General features: G+C 39.7%; 1 protein-coding gene and 1 long non-coding RNA gene across 9 annotated transcripts in view; both read right to left on the reverse strand.

The window, feature by feature from the left end:
* Positions 1-474: 474 nt before the first annotated feature.
* LOC141408665 (uncharacterized) lies at positions 475-2757 on the reverse strand. The gene is made up of 2 exons (XR_012424763.1): positions 2465-2757; positions 475-1295 (listed from the first exon to the last, which is right to left on the reverse strand). It is a non-coding gene; the product is annotated as an uncharacterized lncRNA (long non-coding RNA).
* Positions 2758-6128: 3371 nt separating this feature from the next.
* Positions 6129-12806, reverse strand: part of VLDLR (very low density lipoprotein receptor) — a 33091-nt gene continuing 26413 nt past the window's right edge. For 4 of the 8 annotated variants that reach the window (XR_012424762.1, XR_012424760.1, XM_074017580.1 and 1 more), the window contains 7 exons: positions 12263-12402; positions 11801-11942; positions 10094-10240; positions 9104-9187; positions 8648-8728; positions 7661-7830; positions 6129-6781 (listed from right to left, as the gene is read on the reverse strand). Coding sequence is in view for 4 of the 8 variants with exons in the window: in XM_074017580.1 (XP_073873681.1) it covers positions 6746-6781; positions 7661-7830; positions 8648-8728; positions 9104-9187; positions 10094-10240; positions 11801-11942; positions 12263-12402 (800 nt within the window). In the remaining 4 variants the exon portion in view is untranslated. The remainder of the gene's footprint in view (positions 6782-7660; positions 7831-8647; positions 8729-9103; positions 9188-10093; positions 10241-11800; positions 11943-12262; positions 12403-12806) is intronic. The other 4 variants (XR_012424761.1, XR_012424759.1, XM_074017581.1 and 1 more) reach the window with 1 other exon arrangement.

Here is a 12806-nt window from a genome sequence, read left to right on the forward strand (position 1 = left end):
AGACTCACAAAAGTTTTAGCCTTATAAATGAATCTCAACACCATCTAAGAACTGACGAGGAGACAGAATCAAAATGATTTTACTTGTTACGTCCTTTCCTGTCCTGTCGCCCTGAGGTATGCCCCCTTTAGCCGGGTGTTGCCTGTTCTCAGTCACCTACAAGAAGGAAGTGCCAGGCTAACATTCCTAACTAACAGGAGCTTTGACTTCTGTCTTTTTCTTGGGAAGGGTAGAGAGGGGAAATTTGAGAAGATAATATACTGGCTGTCCATGGTGAGGCACTAACTGTACTAAATATGGCAAGAAAGGGAACATCTCAGTTTTTCAGCCTGAAAAGTCCAGACCTGGGTGGCCTTACTTGTTTCCTAGAAAGGGGTGACTGAGTCATCTTCAGTGATTCAGTTGAGAAAAGGAAAAAGAATTGAATAAAAGCTTTTATAAAAGGTATCTAGAAAAAGGAAAGGCTCACAACAATTATCTCAAAAATAAACTTTTATTTAAATGTACAGTTCATTAATAAAAAAATGTTTATCAACAGGTCATCAGGACTCTGCATTCTAACATGTATCTTTAGAATGCTGAAGATCCTGAGCATGATAATTTGGTTGTATGTGCCAGACTCCTGAGGCATTACATGCTTTTAAATCACGTTTTAGTATCAAGTGACATTTAAAAAGAGCAAGATAGTTTTGTCAAAGCCAGTCATTTTGTTCAAAAAATTCTCTTCCTCCTTGCATGTGTGTAAATTGAGAAATACCCAAGTCTCAGGGGATAGATTCCAGAATACCTAAGATCCAATCCTGGAGTTACAGCATCATTGAGTTACAAGCCACAGTTCTTCCTGTCTTTTTGGCCATGTTTCTCCCTATAGGAGAGTCTTGAAACTTAAGATTTGTTGTGGTACAGCTTGTTTCCTCCCAATATCTTAGGAATGAAGTTGCCTGCTCATAAATTCCTTTAGGGGAATCTTTATTATTTTCTTTGCAATCCAACAATCTACTTCTACTTCACTTGGATGGCCAAGGAAAATAATTCTGGAATGTGTAGCATCTTGAAGGCATAACAAATAGCTGAGCTGATCTGTGCTGACCTAATAAGGTAGTACCAGTGGTACACTTCCATTACACCACCATATTGGATGCCAGCCATAATGGGCATCGGAGGAACTGTTGAAGGATCCTCACATCAGTAGCAAAGGGGACTCAGCAAACATGCAATGCAACATCCAGCTCAATCTTTGCACAGTAAGCACATAGGATTTGGAATCACACATTGTTTGTAGCCTCAGTTTTTACCTGTGTAAAATGGAGATACTTATTAGGGTTGCTGTGAGGAACAAGTAGAAGGCTTGGGGACACTTACTTAGTACAAAATTAAGCATATGATAAGAATTTAAAGGAGATTTTAAGTTCTTTGGCAGCCATCTAAAGACTATGCAGGCTCCGAAACATTTGTTTCCATCCTAGGAGGTAGTCAAAAGAACTGAGGCAGAAACATCCCATCTATGTTTCTAGCGTTTAAACCATGCAATCTTTTAAGCCTTCTTAACTATGCAAGATGCTATCACTCCTTAAATATCAGACTTAGCTCTCTTTAGACAGGTGTAGAGGAGAACACTTGGGTCAGCATCTAACACATTACATTCATCACAGATAAAGGTACCTGTGACTTTCTCTGGTAAAGTCACTTACCGGTTCCTGTGTGTGACAGTAAATACAGACCTAGCATTGATGTGATATTCAGTAGCGACATCTGCCCTGTACATATTAGATGCCAGACACTGTGCTGAGCTTTTCGTGTGCATCTCACTTAACACGTACCTTGTCACAGTGAGACAGTCCCCATCATCTCTACTTTACAGGGGGAATTAGTAACTTGCCCAAGGTACCACACACAAGACACAGAAGTCTATGCTGTTAACTACATTGCCTGCTGCTTCTAAACAGAACCACCTTGCCACACATCTGACTTTTTCCTTAAGCGCAGTGAAGAAAAAAGCCATTTTTGATATGCCGTGAGGTAACCTGCAGAGCACAAACTCCCCACCCGCAGCTGGTCTCACTCCCGTCTCAGTGTTTTGACACTGAGATTTTTACGGTGAGATTTACAGGAGAACACTGGGTCATGGTCCTACTTTGCTCTTTTTCTCAGATTAGCCAGGCTCAAAAATGTGAAACAGACTCAGGAGACATGACAGAGAGAAGGAACCCCACTGTTATCAGTTCGTTAGTAGCTTATTTATCTATGGATCCCTAAGTTTCATATCTAGAGCCTCACTGGCAAAATGCATTCAGCTGTCATGTGTGAAGGTAGATATGAAAGGGATATGCAAAGACGCCTGATAACCTTCACATGTAACTGTTTTGAGCTAAAAATCCTCCAGGCTGGATTAGAGAGAAATAAGTTCGAAAAATGCTATTGTTCCATCTTCAAATTCATTCCCTCCGTATTTGGAAATAAGTACCTTTGATGATTTTTCTACTTTTATATATTTCTGAACTCTCATAGTTTAGGTCCATGATATGGCTGAAGCATGAATGTACAATTTTTGGTTGTCCCAAGGAAAATCATACTTGTTAGGATATTTACTGGAGTAGTTTTATAATGTTACAATTCTGGAAGAGAAGAAAAGTCATTATAAGTCCCTTCCGGCCTTAGAGAATACATAATACCAAAAATACCTAAAAATCTTTTATTTAAGAAAGTGAAATCGCTTGATCTGCCCTCCCACTCTGGTTAGATGCTTAATAGACCACAGCAGACAGTGCACCTCGGGGCTAAGTGTGCAAGAAAAGTACACAAAAAGCAAATTATAGGCTCAGGTACTGTGAGGCATAAAACAAGAATCCATCAATCTGTGAAATCACTTGATGTGCCCTCCCACTCTGGTGAGATGCTTAACAGACCACAGCAGACAATGCACCTCAACCAGGGCTAAGTGTGCACACTTGGCCAGCAGCCACCAACAGAACGTGCAGCAGCAGCAGTTAGCGCTGACGCAACTATCGCTGCTATTGCCACCATCTCCCCACTAACAGGGCTTGCAGAATGTATAATACCACATGGGATTATATATATGTGGTTTTTAGGCACCGCCTCATTACCCACAAGAAGGGAAGCTTCTTTCTACTCTTTCACTAGTTGCTACTCCTACTTGTTAGGAGTTTGATGTATCAGACCCTTTTGAGAAATGTCTATGTCACAACGACCTTCAGGATAAAACAATTATGAAACTGAAGGGCTCAGATTTGGGGATCAAGATTAGCAGGTGGTACTCATTGTACTTGAACTTAAATTAGCAAAAGTATATCTGCTTTTTGCAAGTTTTTGCCACCATTGAAAGCAAAATGTATAGCTTTCATTTGGATTCAAAATAATAAATTGTTTTACTAGGGCAAGATTTCACTAGTAAGAATTCTAGGAAATTATTCCAATTAGATTATATAATAGAGTTAAGTGACCCCTAGAATCTTTAGGTTTGGGGTAGAGATTCTTGAATGGTAGACTTTAAGTTGGTCTCCCATTTCAACAGTGTTCTTAACTGAAGAATTAGTCTTTTAATATCCTATAGTTTGCTATTTAAAGCTTGGCTTCTCATTTTTGCGAAGGGCTATTTGACTTCCACAGATATAAGGTACAGAAGCAAATGCCAAAGTGCAAGTCTCAATTTTTTTTTTTTTTGCCTCATATTCATCAAGAACTAGAGAGGCAGGGATACCTAGGCTTTAAAACACCTACTAGAATGTTTCAAGGGAACTAGTTGAACAACTGGGACTAATTTTGCCAAATAGATAGCTTGCAAAGGGCACTTAAAAATTTGGACAGAGGAACTTGGCTGGATTTCTTTAGCAGAGGCCACAAATCTGTTTATTCACCTATCATCAATCTTTGTGGCAATTCCTAAAATTTCTGGAGGGTCCACTTTCACTTTGTGTGACAGGCTCATCTAACTCCAAATATTCTCCTTTAGTGTGTGGTAAGCTTCATATTTTACCTCTTAATTATCTTCTACATTAAACTCTAGAGACACAGGAAACTTACCCTAACACATTTCACATAGAATTCAGGTTCTTGTTTGGGTGATAAAGCCAAGGCCTCTTATCATTCATGCACTATTATTACAAGTTGTATTGACTAGTAGTTTAGTCATATAACTATTTTTTATTTTTATAAATTTTTTTGTAGAGACAGGGTCTCACCATGTTGCTCAGGCTGGTCTCGAACTCCTGGCCTCAAGTGATCCTCCTGCCTTGGCTTTCCAAAGTGCTGGGATTATAGGCGTGAGCCACCATACCTGGCCCCCCAGTATATTTATTCTTATTTCAATAGGAATATCTAGTTACTTTGTTTCTACAAATGAGTTTGTACCTCTTAGGTACAATGAGTTGTACCTTGGCTTCTTATTGGGGAGGACATGGTAAAAAAAAAAAAAAAAAAAAAAAAAAGAGATGTTTTAGACTCTTTGAGGGTTGGAAATTTGTACCCAGAACATGAAAGAACATACTAGGGACAGGAATTCAAAAGATGATGATGATAGAGAATAATGCTTTATTTGCCAAAACAAACTTTGGGCCTTATAATTAATACTGTATAATTGTTATAATGGGGAAAGCAATAGTATCAAACTTCAAGCTTCTAAAGGGAATTTGGTATTACTCCAGTTAAAAAAAAAAAAAAAAAATCCATGTTTTTTTGTACCATAGCAGGGTCAGAGCAGCATTCAAACACTGAAATGGCTTTCAGAGTTCATGTTGAATGCTAACCTACTTACCAAATAGGCACTTCAGCTACTCACTGTCAGCAAGCCACATCCTGTTCAGTGTGATGACTAAATGTACAGTAAGGAAAAGGTGGAGAGCAGACAGTTCTGTATTCATGACTACAGCCTTTTCCTTCTACATGCTTGACCTCCAAACCTCCCATGAAAAAAAGGTCCAAGGCTATCTTTCCTTTTTCATTCAGTTGACCAAAATCACAAGGGGGCATCCCTTAAGACAACAGAACCAACTTCCCCTTCGTCTAGTAATATTAATTTCTTTCCTTAAGCCACAAACAAGATGTTAACTGCCTTATATTTCATATGCAAGTGAAAATATGAGTCATCCACTGATTCATGTAGCGACTTAAAACATCTTCTCTTCATCTTCTTCCTACAGTGTTGGTCGGTCATTTAATTCCAGAGGAATTGCTGTACCTTCCACAGTCAACTCTCCACCTCACTTGTGACACACAGCATCCACCCGATGCTTCCAGTCTTGTGTCTTTCCTTGCTTCCAGACATCCTGAGACTTTGGAGAAAGAAAGTAATGGCCAACCTGATGGAAAAATTCACTAAACTCCCTGTGCAACTTTTTGTCTCAAACTCTTCATCTGCTCTTCATACTGTAAGTTCCAGAAATTGTCCATAATAAGAATCTGCCCTATCCCAGCCAGGATAAAAATTTAGGTGATATTATAATTATATCCTTCATGAAGTCACATCAAAACAGTGGTTTTTAAGCTTTAGTTTACATCAGTATTGCCTGAAGGGCTTATGAAAGCAGGTTTCAGCCCTAGCCCGCAGAGTTTCTGATTCAGTAGGTCTGGGATGGGGCTGAGAACTTGCATTTCTAACACATTCCCAGGTGATGCAGATGCTTCTGTTCCCGGGACCACACTGAGAACCCTGCCTTAGATTGTTCAAGAATGCCATTGCTTGCTATCCTCCCTGGGCATCTTCACAGTAAGACAGTCTAGACTTTTATAAGAAGAAAGCCCTTATCCATGCCTTAGAAGGCACTTGTCCTTGACCTAAATAAATGACAGAACATGGAAAACAGACTTAACTATAAAGAAGCAGAATTCATAGAAATCTTAGCATGTGTTTCTCGATCAGGAAACAAGTTAATGGAAAAGAATCTCCTCTAACCAAAAGGAATTCTAGGTACAGACTAAGCTAGCTTCTTTTACACAGTAAGAAATATTTTGGGAGCAAATGTTAAACAGTACTTCATTTTTTAGCTGTACTTGGGTGTAAGAGAAACTAGCCCAATTACAGGCTTAGTTATACAACATCAAGAATTATAGCTCACACAGAACACTTGATACTACTCAGGCTAGGATTTCATCCTAGAGGAACAGGCACAAACCATGGTTAAGCTGCTTGGTTTAATTTTTTAGCACTTGAAAAAAAATGTACAGTAGTTTGAATACTCAGTCTTTGCAAACCTCCATTGAGGTCAAAGATTTCATTCATACGTACAAAATTAGTTTACAAATTTTTTTTTGGCAATTTCATCTTAGTAACCCGTTTTATCCTATTGCCATTGTCCCAACCATTGAAAAAGTTTACAATAATTTACATAGAAATATTTTCAAAGTGCTTAAGAATAGTGATTGTTCTCTGGGATATTTACAGATGGCCTATACAATGTATGTACAGGTGGTATACACTATAGCACAAGTTTCATTGCTGGAATATGGCTTTCTAGGGAAAGTGCATATTTGGCCAGAGGTGGCAATACTGTCTAGAAATTCAAGGGTTACAGATACTTAGTAACCACATCCAAAGCTGAAGTAGAATGTGGACAAGAATATTTACAAAAGTAATATAAAAACGGTCAAGTACACAAGCTTGATCCACACAAAGGTATCTTGATGTTCTTCCAGCCGAGAGGAAGAAAGAGACTTCAGCTGCTGGCTCGGTTACTGTTCCGACGGGGGTATTATTTGTTTAGACCTCAAAGGTCAAGACTTGTCACAGAAGTCAAGCTAGATCATCATCTGTGCTTACAACTGATATCTGTGGAAAAGAAGAAGTATGGAATGAGCTTGGTGATCACTCACTGATGGCAACTCTCGTCTTTAAAATGGACCCTGCTTTTTAGTTGGTCATTCGAACACTGAGAGTGCTCAGAAGAAAAGTCAGATACAAAAGAGTACTGAATTGTATCATTCATGCATTTAATTTGAATTCAACTATACCTGCTTGGTAGTGAGATAAGATAGTGTGACTGATTCTGCCTCTTCTACTTAATGATCATAAGTCTTGGAGAAAAATGTGAAAAGCCATCTGTGTCAAGAATTGACCACTGTTCCATGTTTCACCAGAGCTTGAGAGGGGAGCAATCAATACTTGGTTTTTTCAGCCTGTTTTCTACGTGAAGGCCAAATACTCCACTTGGGTTTCATCTGAAGAACAAGTGAATGACTACTGCTAGAAGAAAAGCTAGCTATACTAAGTGTGCTAAGTGTGGTGGGATACTTTTTAAAGCAAAGTGTATCATAATTTTGGCTAAGTGAATCTTACTCAATACACTGACTTTAAGCCAACTCCCCTATATAGGATATGCTAATTTACTTTCAAATATCCAGTAGGCAATGGATTTAATAGTTCAGTAAAGAGCTACTTGGTTCATGCTAATATTTACATGTCATTTCTATAACCAAAAATATCTTAATATAGTGGTGACCTTAAGTTGACCCTCTTGCCATTTGGTGAGGGTTAGATGCTGATCAACTGACTGACTTATGTTCTAATAGGCTACACTGTCTAATGTCCAGGTGGCAGATGAAGTATTTGGTAACTCCATCATCCTAATGGCTCTCTTTCTAGCCTAGGTCTCCTTTCTGAAAAGTCTCACTTCAAGCCATGGTATATAAAGACACAAAGCTGACTTACTGCTGGGTATGTGTGTCCAACAGAAGCACTGTGTCTACCAATGTCTATGGAGAGGTCCTCTTCAGTGGTTTTCAAGTACACAGGATTGTCAAAGTTCATACTTTTCATGTTCTTGTGTTGCCAATTCCGCCACATCAAGTAGCCACCTACTGCTGCCATCACTAAGAGCACTGAAAAAAATCAGAGGGTAGCTAAGTGAGTTAAGTCTAATATTGGAACATACAAGAAAGGTAATAATGTTCAGGAATCCATAATAATTGACATTAGTAAAAATGTCATGTTTTATGGAGCTAGGATAACTAGAAGTTGGAATAAACATGGGCCAGGAGCTTGAAACAAGTTCAGCCCAGAGGTAGTTCTATGCACTGGAGCTGGGCTAGCCACATCCATCCAGGCAAGGGCAGGGTCCTCGGTCCCACCTTAGGCTCACCAAATTAAAATTGCAGAAGGTTCTGGAGAGCTATTCAGGTGTTCCTGGTGTGTTAGCTAAGCTTGGAATCTATTAATTTAGGACAAAGGCTTTTATAGCCAAGTCCTTGTAATTCGCATGTCTCATAATAGTTTGAGGTCCTTTTTCCATAGGTTTGAAAATTCTTAACTGCTTTTAATTTACCCTCAACAAGTCCTGTAACTCTTCAAGAAAGCATTTAAGCATTTGTGCATCTCCTCTGTATAAAGCATTACACGCATTTCAAAGGGGGAACAGAAGAGCAGTTAAAGAGACTTATAAGGGGACAAGCCAGGCTAACAGTGCTGAAGTGGAAAGCATTAACTGTTGAACATTTATCATGCCAGTTACTGTGCCAACGGCACAAATGAAGAGAAAGATATGGGCCTTAATTTAGTGTACTATGTGGGGGAGAAAGTAAATATAATTCAGTGTCATAAGTGCTATGACAGCATAAAAGGGTAGCTCCAGATGAACAAAAAATATTCGTCTGGTATCTAAGTAGTTCTTGAACCCAGACTTGTAGGAAATCTACTTACAGAGAGGAAGAATGGCCCAAGCGGCAGAAGTCCCTTTTGGGGGAACACTGACCTCTGATACTGCTGTGGTCACATTGATCCCTACAGAGGAATAAAAGGAATCCGTTTAGAAGGGTCTGTATTAAGATTTAGAGATTTACCCATCAGGTAAGGAGCCAAAACCTTTGCATCCAACATTGATGTTCACTATCTACTACAATTGAACACCAGGAACAACTCTGGCCTAGAAGTATTTGAGTCACATGCTGTAGTAGCCATTTCACTGACAGTTCTCTACTAGAAACCTTAAAGATCAGTCAGGAAAAGATATGCAAATTTTAAGTCTTTGGTGTTTAAATATAGGTTACCAATTGGGGCAGAAATAGTAGTTAAAGGTTGCATTAATTATTTAAGCTATAGATACAAAGAGTGTGGCTGTTAGTGGAGATTAACAGTTTGCAGTACTGAACTCGATACCTCCAGGAACTAGTCCACTAGTTGGTGAAATTTCTGTTGTGTTCGTATCTTTTGTCTCACTGTAAGTCACAGTAGTTGCAGTACCTGAATTATAAAAACCAAGAACCTGGTTAATGCCAAGGTTCCAGAATGGCTAGCTCTTTTGTCCAGACAAGCCATGCAAAGGGTTATTTTAAAACCAGGTAAAAGAGACAAACCACTGCTGAACTAAGTTGTACAGCTGATGTGTCAAAATTGAAATAGCAATCTTCATGCAAAAAGAGATACCATGAAACTTTGGGAAGAACAGTCGGTATTTGGAATTTGACAATTCAAAATGATGGACAACCATATTTTATCCCTCTAAACAATATCCCACGTTCCTGGAAATTACAAGAAGTGTTTTCAAGATGCTCTGGTATAGCAGGCATACCAGACTGTCTTGCAACTAATTTCTTGGTAAACTGAGCTAATCCCTGCCGCGACCTGACCATGAATCATGCTAGTAAAAACCTCACCAGCCTCACCATATGAGCTCCTTGGCCACACAAAGGAGTTTAATTTGCCACTTAATCAAAAGCTAAGAACAGAAGACTAAATGCAAATTCAGCTTAAGTGTTATTTTAGGTAAGCGTCACCCACGAGGCAATGAGGTTTTTGTAACCATGGCCTTCCTTAAGCATAGTTTCTGTCCTCCTCCTTTTGAGGAAAAATGTTAAGGCCTCGTTTAATTACCTGCAAGTCGGCTAGCTCAGTGCTGTTAAGGGACTAACTGGTACAAATTAGTATAAGGTATGTTGACACTATAGTCTCCTATAAACTCATTTAATGTTGACATGGGTTAAAGTCAGTTCTAAAGAAATGACATGATAACCCGGCATACAACAATAGCAGATATCTTCTCAAATCTATTCAAAGAATTAGCTAAAACAGAATTCTTAAAAATCCAAGCTTGTGTCTTATATTGCTTGTTGTATGTTCTACTTGTGGTTGAAACACAAAATGCCTTACTTTGGCAGTCTCGGCCATTTTCCTCTAGATTGAACCCATTGGGGCAGGAACAGGTATATTTTGGAGAGTGATCATTAATCTGTGGTGCTGGCAGGCATAGGTATTCACATCCTCCATTCTCCATGTCTTCTTCACACCAATTTTTACCTAGTCAGGAAAAAATACCATTAAAATGGGTATTCCAATGCCTAGTATATATAAAGCCTTGTTCTACGTGTTGAAGACCTGAGTCCTTGCCCCCAAGAGCTTAGACTTGTTGACTCTGGCAATCCTTCAAGTGAGAGCAATATCAAGGAAGAATAAGTATAAAGGTACAGGCAGCATGCTCTAAGGACACCAAATAAGGGACCTCTTAGAGACAGACTGTAAAAGTTATGTCTTTAAGAGACAGATTTCAAAAGAGAAGGTGGGGAAGGGAGGTGAGGGACCAGGACTGGCTCTCACTATTGGCCCAAGGTTTAGTGTGAAGGCTCAGAGAAAGGAGGCTAGGCATGTTCTCCTGGTTTTCTCTTTACTTGCTCCAACAAAGTGGAAGGAAACTCAGCCTTAGGAAGGTTTGAAGGTTTTATTTAGATAGAACCAGCCAAGTGTTTTCAGCAGGACATAATATAACCTGATGTGTTTGAGACTCTACACAATCCTATATCAGGTGTGTCACAGGGAAAAAGTAGGTGTTACAAGTTGAATTGTGTTCCTTCCTAAAATTCATATATTGAAGTCCTAGTACCTCAGAATGTGATCTGATTTGGAGATATTGAAGATAGGATATTTACAGAGGTAATCAAGTTAAAATGAGGTCATTAAGCTGGGTTCTAATTCAATATGACTGGTATTACAGTTCACGCCTTTAATTCTAGCTCTTTGGGAGGCCAAGGCAGGCAGATTACTTGGGGTCAGGAGTTTGAGACCAGTCTGGCCAACATAGTGAACATAGTGAAACCCCATCTCTACTAAAAATACAAAATGTAGCTGGGCATGGTGGCTCACTCCTGTAGTCCCAGCAACTCGGGAGGCTGAAGCAAGAGAATTGCTTGAACACAGGAGGTGGAGGTTGCAGTGAGCTGAGATTGTGCCACTGCACTCCAGCCTGGGCGACAGAGCGAGACTCCGTCTCAAAAAAAAAAAAAAAAAAAAAAAAACCTGGACAAAAGCATATACAGAGGGAAGATGATGTGAAGAGACACAGGCGGAAGCACTGTCAACAGACCACGAAAAGAGGCCCTGAACAGATCCTTCCCTCACAGCCCTCAAGAGGCACCAACCCTGCTGGCACCTTGATTTCAGACTTCTGGCCTCCAGAATTTTGAGACAATAAACTTCCGTGGTTTAAGGCAGTTTGTGGCACTTCATTGCAAAAATCCTAGCAAACTAACAGTAGAGGAAGTTTGTAGCACAAAAGCTACTTTGGAGGCTACTGCAATCGTCTTGGCAAGAGGGGCTGAAGGCCAAGGGGACATGGATGAAGCAGAAATAAAAGATCTGACACTGAGGCTTGGGAGGGAAGCTAGGAGCTGAAGCTGAGAAGCCATTTCTCTAAGGCAGCAGAAATAAAAAAAATAACGTGTGAACTGTTTGAGGTAGGGTACGGGAGGGCAAACGTTCCTTTTAAAGAAAGGGGAGTTGCCAAGAGCCACTGACATCCAGTAGGTTCTGTGTCATGCTGCTTCCCTTAAAGTGGTTATTAAGGAGTGTGCTTCTCCACGGTACCTGATGGCTGTACAAGTTCATGATAGACAATGATGTCTTGGGCATCATTAAGGTTGTTGACTAGAGTGGCTAGCTCTGATCCAGTGAATTTATTGGCACCATAGACTGCTTCGTTTTCCCCATCTATCCAGTAGACACGATCCTACAACAGAACCCCACAATTAGCATGTACATCCAGGATTAACACAAGTCCATTTCTAAGGTCATCATTTACTTCTCATTTAATGGACTAAGTTTATTGAATGCTGAGCTGGGACACTAGATATAAACCTGTAAAAGAATCAAGTTTAGGTTTGAAGTGCTTCTGGGAATTAGTGTCTAATTTGTACCAGGTTTTAAGTGAAAGCAGTTTCTCAAGCCATGCTCAGCTGCTCTTCCCTCCTCCCGCCATGTCTGTCATTTCTCCTCAAAGTGATATAATAGCTGAAAGGTATACACACTTTGATGTGAGACACATCTTACCTCAAATATTGTTAGTGCAAGAGGGTGAGCTAGGAACTCCAGAGACTTTAGTACTATCCTACGATCTTGGCCATTCAAGTCCACGCTGGATAACATGTGCAACTTAGAATCAAGCCAATAGAGGCGGCTTTTTATAAGGTCTAGGTAGGAAAAGAATTGTCATTACATGACAAGCCACTACTACTCTGGCTTCCATTTAAAACATCTAATGGATTAATATTCTACTTTTATGGTTCTTTCCCCAGCAGGGTTTCTTAACAGGGGTCACACAAACCTGGCAAAGCAGCATGCAGAATCTGTATCCACATTCATTTTTGGGGACTAACGGGGTACCTGAGATTCTCAAAGTAAATGACTTAAGAAATACTACTCACATTACAGAAAATATTAAAAGAGGCTGGCATTTTGTTGTTCTCCTCCACAAAGCCAGAAGAAAACTGTTAAAAGCCTGCAATTCAGGAAATGCTAAGGCATTCATGCCCAGAATATTTAGTATGAGTGCACCCAAGGCCCAACCTTCACTGAGTTCGTGCCACATATTAGG

This window comes from Macaca fascicularis, chromosome 15 (assembly GCF_037993035.2).
Source record: "Macaca fascicularis isolate 582-1 chromosome 15, T2T-MFA8v1.1".
NCBI lineage: Eukaryota > Metazoa > Chordata > Mammalia > Primates > Cercopithecidae > Macaca > Macaca fascicularis.